At 43.6% G+C, this 27,329-nt stretch overlaps 1 protein-coding gene across 1 annotated transcript in view; it reads left to right on the forward strand.

Moving 5' to 3' along the window:
- The first annotated feature begins 318 nt into the window (after positions 1–318).
- Chic2 (cysteine rich hydrophobic domain 2) overlaps positions 319–27,329 on the forward strand; it is a 46,342-nt gene continuing 19,331 nt past the window's right edge. The window contains exons 1-3 of the mRNA XM_004658704.2: positions 319–754; positions 24,912–24,966; positions 25,089–25,244. Of these exons, the coding sequence (XP_004658761.2) occupies positions 636–754; positions 24,912–24,966; positions 25,089–25,244 (330 nt within the window). The 5' untranslated portion in view covers positions 319–635. The remainder of the gene's footprint in view (positions 755–24,911; positions 24,967–25,088; positions 25,245–27,329) is intronic.

Raw genomic sequence — 27,329 nt, forward strand, 5'->3', positions numbered from 1 at the left:
CGAAGAGGCAGTCAGCCCCAGGCCCCCGGGAGCCTCTCTCGCCCGCCCTGGCCTCGGCGAAGCTAAGGGCGGGGAGGGCGTGACCGCGCCGGCGGGAGCGCGCGTGAAGAAGGGACGGGACGTCTCGGGAGCGCGCGAGCCTCGCTCCCCCCCTCCCCCGCGCACGTGCGCGCGCGCACCCGCCCGTTTCCACTCCCTCCCCCTCCCCCTCCCCCGCGCCATTCTCCTCGGCTAGCCGGCGCGCCCACGCACGCGCCCTCCCTCCCGCGCGTACTCTCGCGAAGTCTCGCGATGCCGGTATCCCGGGCTGCTCCCGTTGCGGGTGGCTCGGGGGCTGTTGCTGTGGTGCCCGCCTGAGTGGCGGCGGCTGGTTGGAGGTGTCGTCCCCGCGGGCGGATGTTGACACTGGGTTGTTGTTCCTGCCGAGGGTGATGGCGGCGGCGCCGGCCGGCCGGATCCGCTCTCGGCGGTGGTAGTCTCTCCCGCACGGCGCGAACGCCCCAGTCGGCGCGGCCCGGCGGCCAAGTCGCCCGTCTCCGGCCTCGGCCTCGGCCGCCCGCCCGCCGCCTCATCCGGCCGCTTCCCCTCCATCCACCCATCCCCCGGCGAGAGGCGGTGTACTCCCGACACGCACCATGGCCGACTTCGACGAGATCTACGAGGAGGAGGAGGACGAGGAGCGGGCCCTGGAGGAGCAGCTGCTCAAGTACTCGCCGGACCCGGTGGTGGTCCGCGGCTCGGGGCACGTCACCGTGTAAGGCCGGGCGAAGGGGCGGGAGGCGCGGGCCACAACCCCCACCCCCAAGGCACCCACCACCCATGGCCCCTTTTCCCGAGGTCACCGTGCAGGACGGATCCGGGGCCTTCGGGGAAGAGTCGGTCCCCTGCGAGGGAAAACTTGCCTTGGGTTCATTTGTTTGGGGCTCCCGAAGCTGGGATAGACACCGCCAACCCACCCACCCATATACCCATTACCAACCCGTATACCCATTACCCACCCATATACTCATACTCATACTCAACCACTCATATACCCAGAACCCACCCAGATACCCATACCCACCCGTATACCCATTACCCACCCACCAGTATACCCATTACCCACCCATATACCCATACTCACCCACCCGTATACCCAGAACCCACTCAGATACCCATACCCACCCGTATACCCATTACCCACCCACCAATATACCCATTACCCATCCAGATACCTATTACCCACCCATATACCTACCCATTACTCACCCATATACCCATACCCACCCATATACCCATTACCCACCTATATACTCATACCCACCCACCCCCCTCCCAGCAGGCCCCACGGGCCTGGGCCGATGTGTGGGATCCCAGCTGGGCATGTGGCTCTTCAGGGGTCATATATTTATGAGGTCCACCCCAGTACCCCTTCCCCTCCGTTATCCTGTCCCTCTCTGGGCCTTTGAGCCTGTTGACATATGGTGGGTAGGACCCCAGTGGCATTCGGTGGTGGGGCCTATTTCCCTGGGTATGTGTCACGCACACACGCAGGGTGTCTTAGGAGTTCATGCAAGAGACCTTGTCATATCTGATGGAACTATGAGAGGCAGAAAACTGTTATGTTTTCAGCAAATGAGAAAGACTGAGTTTCCTGTCATTTTTTTCTGCGGGGGCGGCAGGGGTTGTAACTTTTTATTGACAGCTTTCATAAATAGCAGACAGTATGCAGTGATCATAATCCTCTGTTTTCCTGTTATCTTAAATGCAGTGTTTTGGCTTTTTTTTTTTTTTTTTTGACATCTTTTGTTGTTGTTGTTGTTTTACCATCCTTTGGGTAAAGGTTCCTGTAAGTCTTAACTAGCAACATCTAGTGTCCCAAGAATTATCCAAACAATAAGGAAGGAAAGCTTTCTCAAAAGGAGTGACTAATAAAGGAATGTGTAGACTTGACCCAATGATGAGCTGTCCGGAAGCAGGAAGTTTTGTAACGCTTCCCTGAAGGGTCCAGAGTTCTGTGCAAAGTGAAGTATTGAGGACTCTTGGCATTTTAGATCTCTTGTTCAGATCTTGGCTGAGATGGCTCTGTGTGGGTACACCTTTGAAGTTCAACTTTTCCATAATATAAAAGGCCAGCAGGTCTGAGAATGTCTGGGACAATTTTCATCGTATTTTCATATTTTAGGTCGGCAGGTCTGAGAAGGTCTGGGATGGTTTTCATCATATTTTCATACAGGGTGAGTGGGACGGACTTGCGAGTGACTGACTCAGTGAAGCAGGTTTCTCACGGGAGATTGTCCGCAGAGCCTGTGCATTTCCCAGTAACGCCGAGGGCGGGCATACTGACCGGCCTGTTGTTTGTTATGCTTACGTAATGCTGTCATTTCTTAGCACCTGTTGGTGTGTACTTAGGTGACTTAGCAGGGCAAAAACACTGCATAATTACTGTCACAGTACTTAGGTGAGACACCTAGCACCACAGTAACAACTGTCTTAACTGCTGTCACCAGCTTAATCAAGAAATACAAAAAAAAAATCATAGATACTACAATTTTACCACACAGTACAGTGGGTTTAGTATCATAGCCTGCTGCCATCGTCATGTGTCATTTCATTTTTAGTTTGACTCTTAGGTCTTTTTCATTTTTTTTTTTTAATTGACTTGCTTTAAACCTGAGAATAAGGATGCTTTAAAAATGAATTTCCAAATGTCTCCTATTGTCTCTGTTCTCCTCTATGGTCCTCACAGCTGACAAATGTTTACTTACAGAGGTTCAGCCAGGGCTGGGGATGTGGCCCAGTGGCTGAGTGCTTGCCTACCATGTGAGTAGACCTGGGTTCCTTCTTCAGAAAAGCAAAACAAACACAAAGGGTCAACCTAGTTTTAATAGTTCCTCTGTTTAGCTGGCAGGGCGCATGCCTTTAATCCCAGCACTGAGGAGGCAGGGTGGTAGAATCGCCATGAGTTTGAGGCCAGCCTGGGACTAAGAGTAAGTTCCAGGCCTGGGCTAGAGTGATACCCTGCCTTGGAAAAATCAAATAATATTTCCTGTGTTTAAAGAAAAAAAGAGATGCTATTAACTTTTTTTTGGATAAGTGGAAAATATAATAGGCACATTGCTTGGGTGATCAGCAAATTTGTAGTTGGCTATTTAGAGAAGTTAATAAAGTGAAAAAAGCATTTTTAGTGGTTTTTAGTCTTATCTACCTTTAAGAATCAGTGTGTACTGTGTTTAATGAATGAATATTAGCCTTTATTAACTATCAGTATTTCCATTTAACTGTAATTCAATTAGTTTATTTGACCTGCCCATTAAAGTCAGTTGGGGAGTCCCTGTCTTACCCTCTTAGCAGGCCAAAGGAAGTCCACGTTATCTGAATGAAGCTGTCATATGTGATGCAGCTGGGAAGAACCAGTTTCCATGAGCAAGTCTAACATGTAACCGAGGTTGAAAGCCACTATTCCAGATTACTGGTGGTAGGTAACACCAGTAAACAGGAAGCCTAAATATTTTTATTTCCTCCCCATTTCGGTTGGTTCTAGGCTATTTGTTTAAACTTAACCTCTTCCACTTCTGGATACATCCTCTCTCTCTCTATTTCAGAAATGAATAGCTACAGTCCCTACTTTTTAGGGTAACGAAAGTTTAAAAGAGATAACATGTACAGAGAATGCACAGGTTTGATATTGTGCTGAGTCAGTACTAGCCTTTATTTTCCTCAGCTGCTGTTCTACTTTGAGAAACATATGAAATACAGTATTAAGAAATCAGGCTGGAGAGATGGCTCAGCCGTTAAGATGCTTGCCTGCAAAATCTAAGGACACAGGTTCAATTCCCCAGTACCCACTTAATAAAGCCAGATGCCAAGGTAGCACATCTGTCTAAAGTTCATTTGCAGTGGCTAGAGGCCTTGGCATGCCCATATTCTTTCTGTGTCACTCTCTGTGCCTCTTTCTGTCTCTCACAGTCTCTCAATAAGAAAAAAAAAAAAACAAAAAACTCAGTACTGCCATTTTCAAGCTTAACAGTGATTAATGTCTAAATTTTCTTTCCTTGCCAGATGTGATGGCTCGTACCTTTAATCCCAGCACACTCCCACAGGCAGGCAGAGGCAGGATCACCATGAGTTCTAGGCCAGCCTGAGACCACATAGTGAGTTCTAGGTCAGCTTGGGCTAGAATGAGACCCTGCCTGAAAAAAAACCAAAGTTTCCTTTTCTTTCTACTTTTTCTTTTTTGAGGTAGGATCTCTCTCTAGCCCAGGCTGACCTGAACTCACTCTGTAGTCCTAGGCTGGCAGTAACTGAAGACATGCACCACCACACCTGGCCACTTTGAAATATTTCTATGGGAATAAGAACTTTGTACACTGAAAACTGAAGCCTGCTTTGTGGTGACAAGAGAGGCAAAGCACTGTGGAACTTGCATCTGTGTGCCTACTGTTGGGCATCCTTGTCACCGCCCGTAAGGGTCTTTGAACTTGGTGCCTGTGTTACTGTGACTGTTGAACTTGTTCAGTTTTCATTGTCTTTAAGTATAAATGGGGAGAACTATGAAAATCCTTTTTAACTTAGGAGTTGGTCAGTGGCAGTTTTTCCTTGGCAGTTTGAAAGTAAATGACAGTGTCAAGGGGCTCATCTGTAATCCAGGTCAGACTGGAAAAATAGCAATGCACCTGTATGCTTACCTTTGCAATTACAGACTTCTTTTTTTTTATTCTTGTTTCTGTGTTTCTTTCCGAGGTGGGGTCTCACTCTGGCCCAGGCTGGCCCTCAGCTCACAGTGACCTCTTCCTCCGAGTGCTGGGGTTAAAAGTCTGTGCCACTCTGCTCTGCTGCAGCTGGGTATTTCTATTTTGACATGCTCCACTATTGCCTTATTTTAGAAATTATATTTTATTATTTATTTGCTTGAGAGAGAGAATAGGGGCATGCCAGAGCCTCTAGCCTCCGTAGACAAACTCTAGATGCATGCGCTACCTTATGTGGGTCCTGGGAAATTGAACCTGGGTCCTTTCACTTTACAGATAAGTGCCTTAACCACTAAGCCATCTCCCAGCTCTAGAAATGATATTTTCATGTGATATGATTGGCATGCTGTTGTGATAATGTGAAAAAAATAAGTTATTTTTCATTTTCTAATGGGTATGCTCGTCTAGGTTAGACTTGGAGCATAGTCAGATTTGGGGGCATAGGATACAAACTAACTTGCCTAAACGAAGTCTGCTTTAAAGTGATATTTTTAGGGCTGGAGAGATGGCTTGGCAGTTAAAGGTGCTTGCTTGCACAACCTGATGGTCAAGGTTCTGCTCCCCTGTACCCATGTGAAGCTGGCTGTACAGAGTGCTGCATGGGTCTGGAGCTCGTTTGCAGTGGCAGGAGGCCCTGGTACACTCGTTCTCTCTTTCTTTCTTTGTCTCTTGCTCCCTCTTTCTGTGCTAGTAAATAAATGAAAATATTTTAAACCAGAGATCCAGAGGCTCCTAAGTGCCCAGCACTGAAGTAGACCTAAAATGCTCCCAGCATGGCTCAGGGAATTTTGTGGAAGAGGGGGGTGGAAAGATTATTAGAGCTACAGGTTGGGACATTTTGCATAGAGACATTGCCTCTGTCCTCCATAATGCATGACCCACAATCCTGATGGGATTGACCTGCATCCCAACGAGGAAGGCCTCTTCAGAAAAGGGGCAGGGAGGTGGGAAAAGATGGTACCAACATGTATTGTTTACATACTAAATATGTCCATATCTAATAAAAAAAACTGAAAGAAAAAATATTTTAAAAGTCGGGTGTGGTGGCACATGCCCTTAATCTCAGCACTTGGGAGGCAGGGTTAGGAGGATCGCCGTGAGTTCAAGGCCACCCTGAGACTATGTAGGTGAATTCCAGGTCAGCCTGGGCTAGAGTGAAACCCAACGTCGAAAAGCCAAAAAAAAAAAAAAAAATTTTTTTTTTTAAAGTGTGTTGCAGTGTGGTTTGCATTGCTGGTAGAAATCACCCAACCAAGAGCAGCTTGTGGGGAAAAAGTTTTGTTTTGGCTCATAAGCTCAAGAGGAAGCTCCACAATGGCAGGGAAAATGATGGCGTGAGCAGAGGGTGGACATCACCCCTGGCCCACATAAGGTGGACCATAGCAACAGGAGAATGTGGCAAACACTGGCACGGGGAAACTGGCTATAACACCCTTAAGCCCACCCCCAGCAATACGCTACACTGCTCCCAGAAGGCATTCATTCCCAAATCTCCATCAGCTGGGAACCTAGCATTCAGAACAACTAAGTTTATAGGGGACACCTTAGTCAAACCACCACAAAGTGAGATATATGTGTGTGTGTGTGTGTGTGTGTATGTATGTATGTATGTATGTATGTATGTAAATTTTTTTTGGGGGGGGTCTTGCTCTTGCTCAGGCTGACCTGGAATTCACTATGTAGTCTCACAGTGGCTTCAAACTCATGGTGATCCTCCTACCTCTGCTTTCTGAATGCTTTGACTAAAGTCAGGCACCACCACACCTGGCTTAAAGTGGTATTTTTAAAATTTTAGTTATTCCCATATTGACCCCAACAAGTATCTACTGTATATTTCTGTCATAATCAGTATTCTTTCTTGACATTCTTCTGGATAGATGTAACGTTTTTATTCATTAGATTTACACGTAGCAATGAAGAGAAATCTTATATAGAATCATATTTTAAAGAAAAGTTGTATTGGAGGGAAGGGAGCAGGAAATGATAAAGTCCTACAATTGTATATTTGTATACAAGTATCTTTTTTTTTTTCTTCGAGGTAGGGTCTCACTCTTGCCCAGGCTTACCTGGGATTCACTGTGTAGTCTCAGGGTGGCCTCGAACTCATGGTGATCCTCCTATCTCTGCCTCCCGAGTGCTGGGATTAAAGGCGTGCGCCACCATGCCCGGCTGTTGTTTTTTTTGAGGTAGGGTCTCACTCTAGCCCAGGTTGACCTGGAATTTACTATGTAGTCTCAGGGTGGTCTCGAACTCACAGAAGTCCTCCTGCCTCTGCCTCCCAAGTGCTGGGATTAAAGGCGTGTGGCACCACACCTGGCCTATACACGTTTCTTATTTGTTAACAGGATTGAATTAACAATTCAATTACATGTAGATATTTTGATTGCTTGTTTATGAAAATAAGGAGAAAAAGTAACTTAATAAATAATGTTGGCCATACTGGTTAATATCTTAAAAATATTTTTATTTACTTGAGAGAAAGAGACAGCGAGAGAGAGAGAGAGAGAGAGAGAGAGAGGGAGAGAGAGAGAAGGAGAAACCACTGCAAACGAACTCCAAATGTATGTGCTACCTTGTATATCTGGCTTTATGTAGGTACTGGGGAATTGAACCCAAGTCATCAGGTTTTGCAAGCAAGTGCCTTTAACCACTGTGTTACCTTTTCTGCCTGTGGTTAATGTTTTTAAATTTTGTGATTTTTAAAAAAATTGTGATTTTTTTTTTATCTTTCAGAATAAACTTGTATAAAATATGTTGATAAGAATTTAAAATGTACTTTGAGGATAGGAGAGATGGTTTAGTGGCTAAGGCATTTGCCTGCAAAGCCAAAGGACCCAAGTTCGATTCCCCAGGACCCATGTAAGCACGATGCACAGGTGGTGCACGCATCTGGAGTTTGTTTGCAGTGGTTGAAGGCGCTGGCACACCCATTCTCTCTGTCTCTATCTGCCTCTTTCTCTCTCTCAAACAAATAAAAATAAAATAAATTTTAAAAATCTAATTTGGTGCTAGTATTAAATAGCCATCCTGTCATGATAGCTGCCATGCATTGCTCCCACTGTACTGTTCTACAGCAGTGTCCGACTTGGGACTTTTCGTAGACTGTGCATCCTGTTTGTCTTCTAACGTAAGTCATGTCGTCTTTTAAGTTAGAAATCAACTCTAGCAAGATAAACTTTAGAGGAAAATATGTATAATTGTTTTGTTTTTGTTTTTTGCGGTAGGGTCTCATTCTAGCCCAGGCTGACCTGGAATTCACTATGTAGTTTCAGAGTGACCTCGAATTCACAGCTATCCTCCCACCTCTGCCTCCCAAGTGCTGGGACTAAAGGCATGTACCATCACGCCCAGCTAGAGGAAAATAATTTGATTGTGTGGCTTTGAACATATCTTTGTTAATGTAAAGAAAATAACATATTAGGTGTTTAAATTTGACTAAGCAGTAATTTTTTTATTTTATTTTTTAGTTCTGCTTATTTTATTTTATTTTGAGAGGGAGAGAGAATGGGTACTCCAGAGCCTTTTTAATTTTTTTTTCAAAGCAGGGTCTTGCTCTAGCCCAGGCTGACCTGGAATCACTGTGTAGTCTCAGAATGGCCTTGTACTCACACCAATCTTCCTGCCTCTAAGCAGTAAATTTGAATGGTTAAACTTTCTTGAAGAAATGGGAAGTATGGTAGTGAGTTGAAGCTTTAAAGCTTTATTATATTCAAATTTGAAATTTACATGGGATTTCAACATAAAGTTTGGCATTGTGTTTCTGCCTACCCAGAGCAAGAAAATTGACTACTATTTAAATTTTAATGTGACTGACAAAGTAGAATACAGGGACTAAATAGTGAAGACTGAGTATGTGTAATTATTTGTGGTGGTAAGCAATATTCTAAATAGTAACATGAAACAGTATTACTCTAGGGAACAGTGCTTTTATTTTGCGAGATCCCTTGACTTCCAATTTCAGTTTATAATTCGTAGGTCCAAGGCCCAGGACATGCACTCAGAATGGGGAATGGAATTTTATTTAATCCACTCAGGTGACTGACACCTGCAATCACAGCACTTGGGAAGCAGAGGCTGGAGAGAGTTCGAGGCCAGCATGGGCTACATAGTAAGTTCTAGGCCTAGAGAAGGAGAAGAGAGTATATGCTGACAAATTGCAGATGCATGCCCTTCTCCACCTTGTGCCTCTGGCTTACATGGGTACTAGGCAATCGAATCTGCATCCTTGGGCTTCACAGGCTAACTGCTAAGCCACCTCTGCAGCCCTAGTTACTTTTAGAAGTATGTGCTCATTAAGAGAGTGAGGATAGGCATTCCAGGGCCTTCTACTACTATAAATGAACTCCAGGTACGTGTGCCATTTTGTACATCTGGCTTTACCTGCGTGCAGGGGAATCGAGCCCAGATGGTCAGGCTTTGCAAACAAGTGCTTTTAATCACTGAACCAACTCTCTAGCACTTTGGTAACTTAAAATTTTATTATTTATTTATTTGAGAGAGAGAGGGGCACACAAAGAGTGAGTATGTACATGCGACAAGGCCTCTAGCCACTGCAGACGAACTCCAAACGCACGTGTCAACTTGTGCATCTTGCTTATGTGGTGCTGGGAAGTCCAGCCTGGGTCCTCACGCTTCACAGGCAAGCACCGTAACCGCTAAGCCGTCTCTCCAGCCCCCTTTGTTAACTTTTTACTTTCTTTTTTTGGTATTTCGAGGTAGGGTCTCACTCTACATATCAGTCCAGGCTGATCAGGAATTCATTCTGCATTCTCAGGGTGGCCTCAAACTCATGGTGATCCTCCTGCCTCTGCCTCCTGAGTGCTGGGATTAAATACATGTGCCACCATGCCTGGCTACTGTTGTTAACTTTTTAAAGTGAAATGTTGAATTCATTTAGGGAGAAATGACCAATTGTGAGGTTTATTTATAGGAAATTGGTATCTAGGAAGAGACTGGAGCAGTTACACATGCATGTGAAAGATTGGATTTAGAAGCCCCTTCAAATAACCAATCAGAGAGGATTAAGAAAGAGTGAAGGACTCAGAGATCAAAGATAAATCATGTATGTAATCAAAGCATGACACAGATAAAAGGCAAGCAGAAAACTACCCAGGCCAAGATAAGTACTTTCCCCTTCCAGTTTGTTTGTTTCTTTTGAGACAAAGTCTGTAGCTCAGGCTGGCCTTGAACTCTCATGTACTCCTGAGGCGTTCCCCCCCCCCCCCAATCTGGCAGGTTTCTGATCTCTCTCTCTCTTTTTTTCCTCAAGTTTTATTAACATTTTCCATGATTATAAAAAACATCCCATGGTGATGCCCTCCCTGACCCCTTCTCTCTTTTTTTTAAATTAACAACTTTCATGATTATAAACAATATCCATGGTAATGCCCTCCCTCCCTCTACTTTCCCCTTTGAAACTACATTTTCCATCATATCCCTTCCCCCTCTCAATCAATCTCTCTTTTATTTTCATGTCATGATATTTTCCTCCTCTGTTTTTGGTTTTTCAAGGTAGGGTCTCACTCTAACCCAGGCTGACCTGAAATTCACTATGGAGTCTCAGGGTGGCCTCGAACTCACAGGAATCCTCCTACCTTTGCCTCCCAAGTGCTGGGATTAAAGATGTGCACCACCATGCCCAGTTTATGTTAAGGCATTTTTATTTCTAAGAGAGTCTTAGAAATTTTATATCAGACACACTTTGGAGGTTAGGTGTGAGAAGCAGAAATAAAAAAAGTCCCAAGACCTGGAGCCATAATAAACATTCAACAAATTATTCTTCGTTGTGATATTTTGGTTAATCTTTACCACCTTTGTCAGAAATCAGCCCAAAATGAGACAGCTTTTTCTACTTTATTTATTTATTTTTCGAGGCAGGGTCTCACTTTAGCCCAGGCTGACCTGGAATTCACTCTGTAGTCTCAGGGTGGCCTTGAACTCACAGTGATCCTACTACCTCTGCCTCCCCAGTGCTGGGATTAAAGGCGTGTGATGCCATGCCTGGCTCCTTTTCTACTTTGAAACAAGACTCAGAGCGAAATCAGAATGATCAGATTGACTAAAGGAAAATTTTTTTTTTCTTAATTTATCTTTGCTTAAAAAAAGTTGATTATTTGCAAGCAGAGAGAGAAAAGAGAGAGAATGGGTGTGCCAGGGCCTTCAACATCTGCAAACAAACTCCAGATGTATGTGCAACTTTGTGCATCTGGCTTTACGTAGATATTGGGGAGTCAAACCCATGTCATCAGTCAGGCTTTGCAGGCAAGTGCCTTAACTGCTGAGTCAAGATTCTATACCAAAATAAACCTGAGGAACTGGACAGGTGCTTCTGTAGTTCTGTTAGAATATGTTTCTAAGGGGCTGTGCGTTGAAGTGAGTTTGGAGAATTCGGTGGGGCACAGAGAAGATGGTAAGAGGGTTAGAGTGAAGTTGAGACGTCAGAGTAGCAGGTATTGCAGTTTAGGCATAAACCATCCACATGCCACAACTTTCCTATAAGGTGTAGGAAAACATGGCCATGACTACGTCTTACTTCCTAGTTGTGCATATGTGTGGTTCATTTGGTTGACTATCTTATTTTATTTTTTAAGGTAGGGTGTCTCTGTAGCGCAGGCTGACCTGGAACTCACTGTGTAGTCTCAAGGTATCCTCGAACTCACAGTGATCCTCCAACCTTTGTCTCCTGAGTGCTAGGATTAAAAGTGTGTGCCACCACATCTGGCTTACTTTGATTTTTTTTGTTGTTGTTGTTGTTTGTTTTTTGAGATAGGGTCTCACTCTAGCCCAGGCTGACCTGGAATTAAGTCTGTAGTCTCAGGGTGGCCTCGAACTCATGGTGATCCTCCTACCTCTGCCTCCCAAGTGCTGGGATTAAAGGCGTGCGCCACCATGCCTGGCTTGATTTTTTTTGAGGTAGGGTCTTAACTCTAATTCCAGGCTGACCTGGAACTCACTTTGTAGCTCCAGACTGGCCTTGAACTTACTGTTATTCTCCCACTTCAGCTTCTGAGTGCTGGGATTCAAGGTTGCACCACCATGTCAGGTGGGTTGGCTTTAGGAAGGGTAAGGTCAAAAACCTGGGTTTGGGGCTGGAAGGTGCTTGCCTGCAAAGCCTAATGACTTGGGTTTTATTCCCCAGTATCCACATAAAGCCAGATGTGCAAATTGATGCATATATATATAGTTCATTTGCGGTGGTAGAGCATTTGTAGTGGCTAGAGGCCCTAGTCTCTTTCTGCTTGCAAATAAGTTATTTAAAAAAAAAAAAAACAAAAAACCCTGGGTTTGCCTTACTAAGCTGACTAGGGGCTATTTGTGATGACATATCTGTGTAACTCCTGTTTTGTCACCATAAGCAGCTTGTATGCCAATAGAGCAGTCTGTGCAGACTGGCAAGGGACTTTTCCATAAATGAGGACCTTTGGATAAAGATACTCTTGTTTGTAAATTTTTAAAAAATAACTTATTAATTCATTTATTTGACAGAGAGAGAGAGAAAGAAAATGGTCACATCAGGGCCTCTAGCCACTGCAAACTCCAGATGCATATGGCACCCTCTGCATCTGACTTCATGTGGGTACTGGGGAATTGAACCTGGGTCCTTTGGCTTCGCACACAATCACCTTAACTGTTGACCCACCTCTCTAGCCCTGGAAAGATACTCTAAACTATAAGACATAGATGCTTGAAAACATTTGTTTATTAGATTTGAGGGAAGATCTTACATTTAAAACTGACTTAGAGTTACAATGGCTAAAATGTTGTTATAGGGTTCTGAAAGATAATATTTTCTTCTTAAGCGCTCTATGTAGTTTACTGAGTGTAGACTTGGCTAGACTTTGGAGAAACCTTTTTTTTTTTTTTTTTTTGAGGTAGGGTCTCAGTCTAGCCCAGGCTGACCTGGAATTCACTCTCTATTCTCAGGGTGGCCTCGAACTCATGGTGATCCTCTTGCCTCTGTCTCCCGAGTGCTGGGATTAAAGGTGTGCGCCACCATGTCCGGCTTTTTTTTTTTTTTTTTTTTTTTAATTGATAACGGGTGTTACATGATTAGCTTCTGCTGGGCTGGGACTCATGTCATTCTTTAGCCCCAGCACTCACCTTGCTGCAGTCCTGTCTCTGCTGTCCAACAGAACAAAAGTTTTTATTTTTTAATTTATTTGCAAGAGAGCAAGAGAATGAGAGAAGGGAGGAGAGCATGGGCATGCCAGGGCTTCTTGCTGATGCTACAAACTGCAGACACATGCACTGCTCTGTGCATGTGGCTTTACGTAGGTTCTAGGGAATGAACCTGGGCCAGCGAAGCACTTTGAAGCAAGTGCTTTTAACCTCTGAGCCCTGTCCCCAGCCTCTCCAGGGGTTTTATATCTTCCAAGCAAAAGTAGGTGTGTGCTTTCAGTTCCATATTTCCTCTTTGACCTGTATTGACTTTCAAATACATATTAAGGCAGCTAGGAAAATGAATTCACTATGAAGTCTCAGGGTGGCCTTGAACTCACCGCAATCCTCCTATGTGCTGAGATTAAAGGCGTGTGCCACCATGCCCCGTGAATTATTTTTTTGTTGTTGTTGTTACTTATTTTTTGAGGTAGGGTCTCACTGTAGCCCAGGCTGACCTGGAGTTCAGTCTGTAGTCTCAGCGTGGCCTCAAGCTCAACATCAGTCCTACTGCTGCTCAAGTGGAGCGATTAAAGGTGTGAGCCACCATGCCCAGCAAGATTGAATGTTTTTTAAGCAATTTTTTAAAAATATATATATTGCCAGGCATGGCGGTGCCGTTCCTTTTTTTTTTTTTTTCCTGGTCCATGCTGACCTGGAATTCACTATGTAGTCTCAGGTGGCCTCGAACTCACGGCGGTCCTGCTACCTCTGCTTCCCGAGTGCTGGGATTAAAGGTGTGTGCCACTCCTAGCCGGGAGTGAACTACAGTGAGACCCTACCTCAAAAAAACAAGCAACCAACCAAACAAACAAAATATATATATGTATATACATACATACATGCACATACACATATATGTGCATATATATGTATATATATTTATATTTGAGGGAGAGAAAGGGGAGACAGAGAGAGAATGGGCGCACTAGGGCCTCCAGCCACTGCAAAGGAATTCCAGATACATGAGCCCCCTTGTGCGTCTGGCTTACGTGGGTCCTGGAGAATTGAACTGGGAACCTTTGGCTTTGCAGGCAAACACCTTAACTGCTAAGCCATCTCCCCAGCCCAAAATTGAATTTTTGTTTGTTATTCGAAGTAGGGTCTTGCTCTAACCCAGGCCAACCTGGAATTCACTATGTTGTCTCAGGGTGGCGTTGAACACAGCGATCCAGGCCCAACTCCAAAATTGAATTCTTTTTTTTTTTTTTTTTTTTTTTTTGCTTTTTCCAGGCAGGGTCTCACTCTGGCCCAGGCTGACCTGGAATTAACTATGTAGTCTCAGGTAGGTCTTGAACTCTTAGCGATCCTCCTACCTCTGCCTCCCAAATGCTGGGATTAAAGGCGTGCGCCACCATGCCCAGCTCAGAATTGAATTCTTAATCCTCCCTACATTCTGCTTCAACTCCAGCCTTCCTGTACTCAGTTGGTGGCAGATTCAGTGTCCATTTTATTAAGAGTAAATTTTTTTTGTAGGTTTTTATTTTTGAGGTTGGTTCTCTTAGTCAAATCCAGGCTGACCTGGAATTCCGTAGTCTCTCAAACTCACATTGATCCTTCTATCTTGGTCTCTTAAGTGCTGGGATTAAAGGTGTGCACCACCATGCCATCAGACTTTCAAGCAAGCACCTTTAACCACTGAATCAGCAGCTCTCCAGCCCTGACTTTACCCTTTTAAAGTTGTCTTGGCACATCTTCTATCATCCACCATGTAAAACACATCAGCTTTATTTGTCGGTTCTCTGTTGACTTCTCATCTCCATTAGCGTCCTTTCATTGCCATATGAGACCCTCCCTGACTGGACTTGATCTATGGTTACCTCTCTTGGTTTCTTCATTATTACTATAATTATTATTATTACTGTTTTGTTTTGTTTTTTAAGGTAGAGTCTCACTGTAGCTCAGGCTGACCTGGACTTCACTCTGTAGACTTAGGGTGACCTCGAACTCATGGTGATTCTTCTACCCCTGCCTCCTGAGTGGTGGGATTAAAGGGTGTGCCATCATGCCCAGAACTATTATTTTTTTCTAGGTAGGGTCTCGCTTTATCCCTGGCTGACTTGGAATTCACTATGTAGTCTCAGGGTAACCTGGAACTCACAAACTCCTGTCTGTGCCTTCCGAGTGCTGGGATTAAAGGTGTGTGCCATCATGCCTTGCTATTTTTATAGCTTTTATTTTTATTTACTTATTTATTTGACAGAGAAGTGGGAGGGGGAGGGAGAGATAATGGGCACATCAGGCCCTCCAGCCACTGCAAATGAACTCCAGATGCCTGTGCCCCCTTGTGCATCTGGCTAATGTGGGTCCTGGGGAATCAAACCTGGGTCCTTGGCTTTTCAGGCAAACGCCTTAACCGCTAAGCTGTCCCTCCAGCCCGTGCCCTGCTATTTTTGATAACTTTTATTCGTGTATTAATGCAGTTTGATCATATTTACCCCATTGCCTTCTTCTGTTCCCCTACCTTGAGCTCCTCCTTCTCAAGTCGTCCCACCTCAACTCTGATCTTTCTTTTTCTCGGTGACCCGAGTTTAGGTGGGGTGCTTGCATGAGCCTGAGTGGGGTTACTTACAGGAGCGTGGGCAGCTCACCAGTGACCGCTCCACTGAGGGAACGTCTCCTGCTTCCCCAGCAGCCATCAACTGCCAATGACTCCTCAGGGAGGGCTGAGGCTTCATGAGCCAGCCCTCCACCATCAGGACAGAATAATGATGGACACAGTCTTGCGCCTGGTGACCACAGCTGCTGTGAGTTGTTGAGTGTAACAGCCATGGCATGTCTGAAAGGCAGCATTCCATAGTACACCGCCCCATTCTCTGGCTCCTGCCCCTTGTCTGCAGTGTTCCCTGAGCTTTGGAGGAGACCATGTAGATGTCGCATTTAGAGCTGAGCACTCAGCCGTCACTTATTCAGCACCTTGAATTCTGAGTCTCCTCAGTAATCACTACCCGCTGCCAGAAAAAAGGAAGGTTCCTTGACCAAAGCTCTGAGCGGTGCTGAGCTGTGAGTATAAACAGTTATTTCGAAGGCAACCTCTCTGACTTCTTCCCTGCTCCTCTTCCACTAGCTTATCCCTTGTAGCCACATTTGCTTCCTTTCTGTTTCTTATTTATTCCAGACATACTTCTGGCTAGGCCCTTTGTACCAGCTAATTCCTTGTCTCAGATACTTAAGAGGCTGGATCTTTCTTTTCGTCAAACTTCTGTCTGATAGGCATATCTCCTCTTCATTTAAACTGAGCTCATCCATCCTTTGCTGTCAGAACGTGGGATTGGTACATGTTAGAAATGTAGACTTTTCTTCTGAGAATGGTCTTCCTGTGTAGCCCAAGCTCAAGATCTCCCACCTCCGCCTTCCAAGTGCTTAGCTTTGCAGGCACATGCCACCATGCTTTGCTCGAGACATGAAAATTTGTTTTTGGGGTGTGTGTGTGTGTGTGTGTGTGTGTGTGTGTGTGTGTGTGTGTAGTAAATGCACATGTGTGAGTGCATGTGTGTGCTTTGTACATGTGTGTGGAGGCCAGAGGACAAAATTGGGTCTCCTCTTTGCCCTCATCTGCCCATTTCCTTGAGTGAGTCTTACACAAGAGGGGGAGTCACCCAACTGAGAGCTGCCATTTTTCCTGCTACCCCTTTTGTTTTCCATTTATTCTCTTAATACATATGTAAATGTACTTTGATATAATTAAAAAATCATTCCAAGGTAGATTTGGTGATGCCTGCCTCTAATTCCTGAATTTTGGAAGCTTAAGCAGGAGGATTTCAAGTTTGAAGAAAGCTTGAACTACTTAGTGAATTCTAGACCAGCCTGGGTTGTATAGTGAAATCCTACCTCATAAAAACAAGAACCAAGCAAACAACAAAAACTCAGAGGCACACAAAAGTACTCTAAAATATGTTTTAAAACTAGTTGAAGTATCTTTAAATGTATTCATGTCAAATTTCATATATATTTCCTTATTTTGTCACAAAAACAATACTCTGCCAGGTGTGGTGGTACATGCCTTTAAGTCCCAGCACTTAGGAGGATCGCTGTGAGTTTGAGGCTACCCTGAGATTGCATAATGAGTTCCAGGTCAGCCTGGGCTAAAGAGAAACCCTACCTCAAAAAACAAACAAAAAACAAAGAAAACAAAGCCCTACAGTAACCTATTTTTGTTTTTATTTCTTTTTCTAAAAATATTTTTATTTATTTGAGAGAGAGTATGGGTATACCAGAACCTCATGTTGCTACATATGAATTCCAGATGCATGGGCCAGTTTGGGCATCTGGCTTTACATGGGTCTTGGGAAATCAAACTGTAGGCATTTTTTAACCACTACGCAATCACCCCAGCATGGATTTTTTCTTTTCTTCTTGTTCTTTTTTTTTTTTTTTTTTTTTCCTCGAGGTAGGATCTTGCCTCTATTCTAGGCCACGTTGACTTGGAATTCACTATGTAGTCTCAGGTTGGCCAGGAACTCACAGGGAGGATTAAAGGCATGCGCTACCAAGGGGGCCCAGCAGAGAACAAAAGAAGGGGTACACCAGAGCCTCCAGCTGCTGCAGAGGAACCTCAGACACATGGGCCACCTTGTGTATCTGGCTTTATGTGGGTACTGGGAAATCAAACTCAGGTCATTAGGCTTTATAGGCAAGCATCTTAACTGCTGAGCCATCTTGCCAGCCTGTTTTTTATTTAATTTTGAGGTAGAGCTTTGCTGTAGCTCAGGTTGACTTGTACTTCAGGGTGGCCTCTAATTTACCAATCCTACCTCTGCCTCCTGAGTGTTGGGATTAAAGGTGTGCTCCACCAGGCCGGGCTTTCCTTGGAGTCTCCCCCCCCCCCCAGTTAGGGTTTGCTTTAGCCTAGGCTGACCTGCCACTGGGTAGTCTCAGGATGGTCTTGAACTCATGGCAACCTTCCCACCTCTAATTCCCAAGTGCTGAGATTAAAGGTGTGTGCCACCACGCCTGGCTTTCCCTTGGGGTTTTAATCCTTTTCCTAATTATTATTATTATTATTTGGTTTTTCGAGGTAGGGTCTCACTCTAGCCCAGGCTGACCTGGAATTCACTCTGTATTCTCAGAGTGGCTTCGATCTCAGGGCAATCCTTGTATCTCTGCCTCCCGAGTGCTGGGATTAAAGGTGTGCGCCACCACACCCGGCCTTTCCCTAATTATTAAGAAAAATATAGGGCTGGAGAGATGGCTTAGCAGTTAAGGTACTTGCCTGCAAAGCCAAAGGACCCAGGTTTGATTCCCCAGGACCCACATAAGTCAGATGCACAAGATGGTGCATGTGTCTGGAATTTGTTTGCAGTGCCTGGAGACCCTGGTGTACCAATCTCTCTATCTGCTTCTTTCTGTCTCAAATATATAAAATATAAAATAAAAAAAATTTAAAAGAAAAACCTAAAAGATTATCTTAAAATAAGGAAATTGTATTTCTTAGTGAAGTAGAAAATGAATCCTGTGCTCACTAAAAGGCATAAGGGCATATATTTTTATGTAATTATTATTTTTAGCATGTGTGTGTGTGTGAGAGAGAGAGAGAGAGAGAGAGAGAGAGACAGACAGACAGACAGACTTTGGCTGATTTTGAAGCAGGATATCAAATCTAGCCCAGGCTGGCCTCAGACTCAATGCAATCATCCTCCTACCTCAGCCTGTAGTGCTGGATTAAACATGCATAGCTTTTGTTTGTACATGTGTGGTGGGGAGGCTATGAGATGGGCATGCCAGGGTTTCTTGTCACTGCAAATGATCTCTAGACACATGCATTACTTCTGCAACTAGCTAAATGTGGGTGTTTGGAAATTTAATGTGGGGGGCGGTGGTTAGGCTTTGTAAACAAGTGCCTTTAACTGCTGAGCCATTTCCTCAGACTTACTTTCTTCTAGAAATGTTTGCATAGGTTTAAATATTAATAGAAATTATTAGAAAACTTGTGGAAATGAATGTAGAAAATGAATTGCCATTGATGATCTCATCAGTAGGACTATTACTAATAGTTTTTATTTTGTTTGCATGTAAATATTTATCGTTAAAATTGGCATTTTGTTTTTAGCATGTTTTTGAATTTTTAAAATATTTTTATTTATTTATTTGAGAGAGGGAAAGAGAGGATGAGTATGCCAAGGCCTCCAGCCACTGCAAATAAACATCTGACTTATGTGGGTACTGGGGAATTGAACCTGGTTCCTTAGGCTTCACAGGCAAGCACCTTAACTGCTAAGCCATCTCTCTCCAGCCCTTTTCAACATTTGTTCATTGAAAATTAAGAAACATTTATTTATTTGAAAGGGAGGGAGGGAGAGAGTGAGCGAGCAAATGAGCACACCAGGGCCTCAAGGCACTGCAAACGAACTCCATTATGCATGTGCCACCTTGTACACCTAGCTTAGGTGCATACTCAGGAATCGAACCTGGGTCCTTAGGCTTTGCAGGCAAGTGCCTTAATCACTAAGCCATCTAGGTGCATAGAGTGGAAGACAAAATAAGCTTTTATCTCTCTCTGCTTGCATATAACTAACTAACTAAATACCTGTGAATTACTAGGCTGTGTCAGATTTAAAAGAATAAAGCCACCCAACTGGGTGAGAGCTGTGGAATTGTGCTGTAAGAGAACCCGTTGCTGTTGTGCTCTGCTCCCCGGTCTCGTGCTGTCGCGGGGCCACCTGCCTTCTCCCCGCTTCTCTGGTGTGAGCTGGCACACCTTCCTCTAGCTTTTGCTTGCTACTGGCCTCTGGTTATTCTTGACTTGCAGTAGTCACAGTTTTACTGCATCTTGACTTCAGTTACACCCTTTCTGTGGATTTCTTCTTTACCTGTGGTACCAGTTTTAGACTCATATTTGGTACCTCACGAGAGAAAAGCTGATAGAATTAGTAAAGGTTGCCTTGAGTTGTATCCTGCCATCCCCTGTGCTGCTCTCAAGCCCAGGGATTGAAACAAATGCCCATTTGTGGGCTCACTACCCAGAGTGGGAGCTGCTAGCCGTTCAGTCATGGGTGACTGTCTAATGCACATGGCTCTGAGCTGTAGTATCCTTTCAGATTGGTATGTTAGAATGTAATTGCAAAATGTTTCTATTGCCTTAAAACTTTCATTCTTAAAAATAGCACTGTAACCCAGAAGCTAGGAAAATAAACATGGAACACTTATTTTTGGCTAAGTGTAAAATAAAATAAGTTTGAAGCAGTCAGATTCTTTAATTCAGCATTTAAAACACAAAATTCACCATGTGTATAAAACATGTCTTTGTTTTTGTTGCTTTTTTCCTAGCCCAGGCTGATCTGAATTTACTCTGTAGTTCCAGGCTGGCCTCAAACTTGAAGTGATCCTCTTACCTCTGCCTCCCAAGTGCTGGGATTAAAGGCGCACGCCACCATGTCTAACTAAATCGTGTCTTAATTCAGCATAACATTGCAGTTATGCATTCTAAAAGATATTACTCTTAGCAGCTAGGAAGAGTACAGAGGAGTTTGAAACTGAAATTCAAAAGTCTGGGACTTTTTGGACTTGAATTATGGAAAACCTCAAAATACGTTGGCCAGTTAATTAGTGAATCCCTATTTTAAAACATTTTATTTTCTTTATTTATATGACAGCAAGGAGGAGGGGGAGAGAGAGAGTGTGGGGCCTTTAGCCACTGCAGACGAACTCTATACACATTCACCTCTTGTGCATCTGACTAACGTGGTCCTGGGGAATCAAACCTGGGTCCTTTGGCTTTGCAGGCAAATGCCTTAACTGCTAAGCCATCCCTCCAGCTAGTGAATCCCTATTTGCTTATGCAGACAACTTGTTTAGTTTTAATATATATTCATTTACTTTGTGTGTGTGTGTGTGTGTGTGTGTGTGTGCGCGCGCGCGCGCCCCATGGTCTAGGAGCATAGGTCAGCAGACAACGTTGAGGTTAGTCTTCACCGTCCACCTCATTTGAAACAGGGTCTCTTATTCACTGTTTGCCAGGCTAGCTGCTGTGAAACTGTTGGGAAACTCCTTTGTTTAAACCGCCCTTCTCACCACTGGGATTCCGTAAGCTTGCTGCAGCTTGCAGCTTTTATGTGGGGCCTGGAGGTCTGAAATGGGGCTGTCAGAGGTGTGCGGTAAGTGCTTCTCCACTGCGCCATCTTGTCAGCCTGGTTTAGTAGTACATCTGTGTTTTTTACTTTTAGAATGAGGGGTGCGACTTACAGTTCTACTGAGTATACACAATGTTTTTCATTGTAAGACATTTTCACCAACATAAAACCTATGTAAAATTTCATTTGTTTGTCTTGTATATAACTGCATTAAGATGCTGATCACCTTGACTCATATGTACATTTAAATTGTTAGGTGCTACATTGGAGGAGTAGTATGCTAGATCATTGGAATTTAAAGGGAAGGCTGGAGAGGTGGCTCAGCACTTGAGGCACTTTCCTAAAATTTAGAGTTTGGATTTCTACCCTGTTCAGAATCCTTGCACTTCACTCATGCCCTTCATATTATCATTCTATGGGAGGAAATTTTGCCGTTCCCCTACCATCTCTGGCCAGTTACACTTTATCTTAGAAAAAAGTATGTCATTTTAAAAATACTTTTATTTATTTGGTTATTTGAGATGGGGAGTGGGCGAATGAGCACACCAGGACCTCTTGGCAATAGTGCAGATGAACTTCAAGGGTCTGTACCACTGTGGGCATCTGGTTTTGTGTTGGAACTGGGGAGTTGAAACTGGGGCAGCAGGCTTTTTGCAAGCAAGCACTGTTAACCACTGAGCTGTGTCTCTAGCCCCAAGTATATTACTGATTTTGCCATGTTTAGAGGTAATTTACAATGTCAGCTTAAACCTAAACATGCACCTATTTTACTCTAATAACCTTTGCCTCTTGCCAAACTTAAGAAAAAAGCCAGAACTAAGGTCAACACTAAGTAATTTATGTCAAATACAAACCCATTAGAAATGATATTTTACAGTTAATTATCAAGCATGTGGTTTTGTAATCCATTTATAAAGGAAAATGGTCTTGTTATAAATTCACCTGATAGTGTTGCTTTGTGTAGCCTAGATTTTAAAAGGAAAGGCTCTGCCAAAGGTGAAAGACAACAAGGAAGTAGTTGCCCTGGCTTATGCCAAGGAAGCCGATGCTGGGCTGTGGGGAGGAGAGAGCACACGGTGCGAGAGACTTGCAGGAAAGGGCGGTTCCAACTGCTCTGCTGGGGCAGGCCGGGCTTTCACAAGAACAGCCCGCTGTCCTCGTGTAAATGATGAGCTGGAGCTGAGGTAACGAATGATTGCGAACAACTCCTTGAAGACATTGATTAAGGAAGGAAAAGAGATTAATGCCTTTCTACATTGAGTGAGAACAATACCGATACAACATCCAGGTCATAGATTTGAGTAAGTTTTTTTTTTTATTTTTTTTTTGTTTATTTTTATTTATTGATTTGAGAACGACAGACAAAGAGAGAAAGAGGCAGAGAGAGAGAGAGAGAGAGAGAATGGGCACGCCAGGGCCTCCAGCCACTGCAAACGAACTCCAGACGCGTGCGCCCCCTTGTGCATCTGCTAACGTGGGTCCTGGGGAACCGAGCCTCTAACCGGGTCCTTAGGCTTCACAGGCAAGCGCTTAACCGCTAAGCCATCCCTCCAGCCCTGAGTAAGTTTTTAGGCTATTTATAAGAAAAGAGGGAGAACCAGTCTAAACATGTATACGTGAGAAATCTCCCAGCATGGTTTCTCCTCGTGCTCACATATATACCCTACTGGCCACATATAGGTTTTTCAGCCTGAGAATCCTTAGGCTTTTGTCCAGAGAAACAGAACTACTCTAAGCCTAATATCTGTACAATCATAGAACATCCAAGGAGACCTCAAGGTCATGCAAAGGTCAAATGTGACCCTTTTATACTTAGATGAACTAAATCACAGTTGTTCCTTCTGTAAATCATTTCCTCTGGGTGTTTAGATGATCATTTGTTAAGGGAATAAATTTATTTATTTATTTATTTATTTTTATTTTGTTCATTCTTATTTATTTATTTGAGAGTGACAGAGAGAGAGAGAGAGAGGGAGGGAGGGAGGGAGGGAGAGAGGGAGAGAGAATGGGCACGCCAGGGCTTCCAGCCATTGCAAATGAACTGCAGATGCATGCGCCCCCTTGTGCATCTGGCTAACATGGGTCCTGGGGAACCGAGCCTCGGACTGGGGTCCTTAGGCTTCACAGGCAAGCGTTTAACCGCTAAGCCATCTCTCCAGCCCAGGGAATAAATTTATAACTATGACTACCTGGCTTGTTGAGTTTTGCCAAGAGGTGTGTCCTTTGCTTAACTCTGCCAAATTTTGGTAAAATTGTGTTGTTCTGACTGAAGTCTTTATTTCACAATGTTTACAGATAAATATTAAACAGAATTTGTTTCTTTCTTTTTTTCTGTTTTTTTGAGGTAGGGTCTTACTCTAGCTCAGGTTGACCTGGAATTCACTATGTAGTCTCAGGGTGTCCTCAAACTCACTGTGATCCTTCCACCTCTGCCTCCTGAGTGCTGGGATTAGAGGTGTGTGCCACCATACCTGGTTAAAATAAAATTTTTAAAGATTACAAAATTTAAAAAAAAAAAAAGAGGGAGAGGCACAGTAGATTGCAGATGGAGCTGGAGATGTAATTAGGAACAAATGTTTAACTTTGGGTGAAGTTCCAAAGACATAATTAAATCCAAAATGAAAGGAAGGAATGGTAAATACAGTTTTTCTTCTCTTTTAAAAAATTTTGTGGGGCTGGAGAGATGGCTTAGCAGTTAAGGCGCTTACCTGTGAAGCCAAAGGAACCTGGTTTGATTCTCCAGGTCCCACATAAGCCAGATGCACATGGTGTGCATGCAGCTGGAGTTCATTTGCAATGGCTAGAGGCCCTGGCACACCTGTTCTCACTGTCTCTGTCTCTTATAAATACATAAATAGCTAAATTAAAAAAAAAATTTTGTGTGTGTGTGTGTGTGTGTGTGTTTAATTTGCTGGCTTGGTGTCCTGCCTGCAATCCCACTGGGTAGGTAGAGACAGAGGCTCACTGGCTGTCTAGCCAAATCTGTTCAGCAAGAGACCCTGCCTTAATAAATAAGGTAGAGAGCAATAGAAGGAGACACCTGAAGTTGACCTCGACCTCTCATGCACATATACTTGCATGCACCACACATGCAAAAAGAAGAGGGAGAAAAAGAATATTTAATCAAAGAGTTTCAATGGGAAGATCTATCAAGAATGGGAAAGGGAGTTGGATGACAATACAGGGTAACAGCTTCAGGTGGTTTACACTGACTTATCTTTGGCTACCTGAGCTATTGAAACAGTAACCCTTGAAGTTTATTAAAGTATTGAGGTAGCTACAATTAAAATATGTTATTTTGCTTATGCATTAATAATTTTTTAACAGTATCTCATATCAGCTTAATTCAGCTACTAAAATAATTGTTTTTGTTTTCAAGGTAGGGTCTCGCTATAGCCCAGGCTGACTTGGAATTCACTGTACTCTCAGGGTGGCCTTGAACTCATGGTGATCCTCCTACCTCTGCCTCCCAAGTGCTGGGATTAAAGGCATGTGCCACCACACCCTACTAAACTAATTGTTTCTTAGAATTCATAGTTTATGATGATGATTTTGTCTTTGAGTTTCATTCTGTTTTAGGCTTCCTCAGTATAAGAATCTATATCCTGTGGCTGGGAGTGGTGGTTCACGCCTTTCATCTCCACGAGACTCTACCCCAAAAAAAAAAAAAAAAAAAAAAGTCTATATTCTGTTTGCTTCACCTTTTTTATTTTATGTTTGGTTTTCTTTTCTTTTTTTTTTTTGGTTATTTTGAGGTAAGGTCTCGCTCTAGCCTAGGCTGACCTGGAATTCACTATGTAGTCTCAGGGTGTCCTCGAACTCACAGTGATCCTCCTACCTCTGCCTCCTGAGTGCTGAGATTAAAGGTGTGAGCAACCACACCCAGCAAATGGTCTAATTTTTTTTTTTTTGGCAACAATGACATCTAACATATTTTTCTTATGTTTCAAAATAGATTTGGACTAAGCAACAAGTTTGAATCAGAATTCCCTTCCTCATTAACTGGAAAAGTGAGTGTCTCAATTCTTAATCTACTATTTATGTGTCTCAGAGCTTTTCCTAGAAATTGAAAATTACTCATGAAACATGCATATTGACACTTAATGTCAATGTTGTTTTGCATTTTCCATAGGTAGCTCCTGAAGAATTTAAAGCCAGCGTCAACAGGGTCAACAGTTGTCTGAAGAAGAACCTTCCTGTTAATGTCCGTTGGCTACTTTGTGGCTGCCTTTGTTGCTGCTGCACATTAGGCTGTAGCATGTGGCCAGTTATTTGCCTCAGTAAAAGAGTAAGTGGAATTACATCTTTAAGTTTAGAGCTGTCAAACTAACTCCTTATTTTCCTTAGTTTTAAGTGTTTCTGTTGAATGAACTGCACTATTCTGAGTATTGTACAGAAATGAACTGGTCTGATAAAAAACTGATTAAATTACTGTATATCCATGTGCTGTTGAAAATGGATATCCTTATAAGCAAAGTAAATAGTACGGCCTGGTCTGTGTGGACGTTGATGGTGACGCTGTGCAGTGTTCGAAGGTGCGGGGTTAGCTCCACTGCTTGCCTCCATGACCACAGACGCATCCCAGCCTCTTTAAACCCCATTGGATTCAGCTGTAAAATGGTAATATTCATCTATGACTTGAATAGATTTAATTTTTTTTTTTTATTAGAGAGAGAGAGAGAGAGAGAGAGGCAGATAGAGAGAATGGGAGTGCCAGGGCCTCCAGCCACTGCAAATGAACTCCAGATGCATGCCCCCCTGCATCTGGTTTATGTGGGTCCTGGGGAATTGAACCTAGGTCCTTAGGCTTCTCAGGCAAACGCCTTAACTGCTAAGCCACTTACTTCCCCAGCCCTAGATTGACTTATGGAGGGGGCCTATGAATGGGTACATCAGGGCCTCCTGCCTTTGCAGTGAACTCCAGATGATAGTCTACTCTGTGCATCTGTCTTTATGTGGATGCTGAGGAATCAAACTCAGACCACCAGACTTTGCAGGCAAGTACCTTTATCTGTAAGCTATGTCTTTAGCCCTGAAATAGAATTATTTTAAGGAAAAGAGAAACTAGTTGGAAAGAAGAAGGGATTCGGTGGAAGAGAGACAAGAGAAGGTAACGAGAGAGGAGTATAATCAAAATATGTTACATATACACGTGTGAAAATTGTCAATAAACAGTTATTAGGAGCACTCGGGGGGAGAGGGTCAGAGGTAGGAGGCTCACCGTGAGTTTGAGGCCACCCTGAGACACCTTGTGAATTCCAGGTGAGACCCTACCTCGGAAAGCAAAACAAAAGTGTTATTAGGAATTGTAAGATAAAGTAAGATAGCATTCATATATCTCTTTTCTAGGTAGTGAAGTTTGTTAGCTTTTTTGTTTTGGTTTTTCAAGGTAGTCTCACTCTAGTCCAGGCTGACCTGGAATTCACTATGTAGTCTCAGAGTCTCCTACCTCTGCCTTCTGAGTGCTGGGATTAAAGGTATGCGTCACCACGCCTGCTTGTTAGCTTTTTAAAAAAATGAATTTCTAGAGCTGGAGAGATGGCTTAGCAGTTAAGTGCTTGCCTGTGAAGCATAAGGACCCCGGTTCCAGGCTCTGTTCACCAGGACCCACGTTAGCCAGATGCACAAGGGGGCACACGCGTCTGGAGATCATTTGCAGTGGCTAGAAGCCCTGGCGCACCCATTCTCTCTCTTCCTCTCTCTGTCACTCTCAAATAAATAAATAAAAATAATAAAAATGAATTTCTAGCCAGGTGTAGTGGCGCATACCTTTAAATCCCAGCACTTGGGAGGCAGAGGTAGGAGGATCACTGTGAGTTCTTTCAGCGCCACCTTGAGATACTGAATTCCAGGTCAGCAAAGCAAAAACAAAAAGCAATTTTTGCCAGGCATAATGGTACATGCTTTAATCCTAGCACTTGGGAGGCAGAGGTAGGAATGTTCACTGTGAGATCGAGGCCAGCCTGGGACTAGAGTGAGTTCCAGAGCAGCCTAGACTAGCGTGAGACCCTACCCTCAAAACAAACAGATGAAGAATTTGTAATTGTTCATTGCTAACTATAAAATGTCGTTTTTGTTTATTGATACGGTAGTATCTTTGTCAAACTCATAAAATTCCAGAAGTCTTTCTTTGTAAATTATTAGGGGTTTTCTACATGGATAACTGTGAGGCCTAAGAATTACCACCATTTCATTTCTTAGTTTCCATTCTGTATAACTTTTGTTTGTTTGTTTCTTTCTTTCTTCTTTTTTTTTGGTTTTTCGAGGTAGGGTCTCACTCTGGTCCAGGCTGACCTGGAATTAAGTCTGTAGTCTCAGGGTGGCCTTGAACTCATGGCGGTACTCCTACCTCTGCCTCCCAAGTGCTGGGATT

Source organism: Jaculus jaculus, chromosome 11 (genome assembly GCF_020740685.1).
Source record: "Jaculus jaculus isolate mJacJac1 chromosome 11, mJacJac1.mat.Y.cur, whole genome shotgun sequence".
Classification (NCBI taxonomy): domain Eukaryota; kingdom Metazoa; phylum Chordata; class Mammalia; order Rodentia; family Dipodidae; genus Jaculus; species Jaculus jaculus.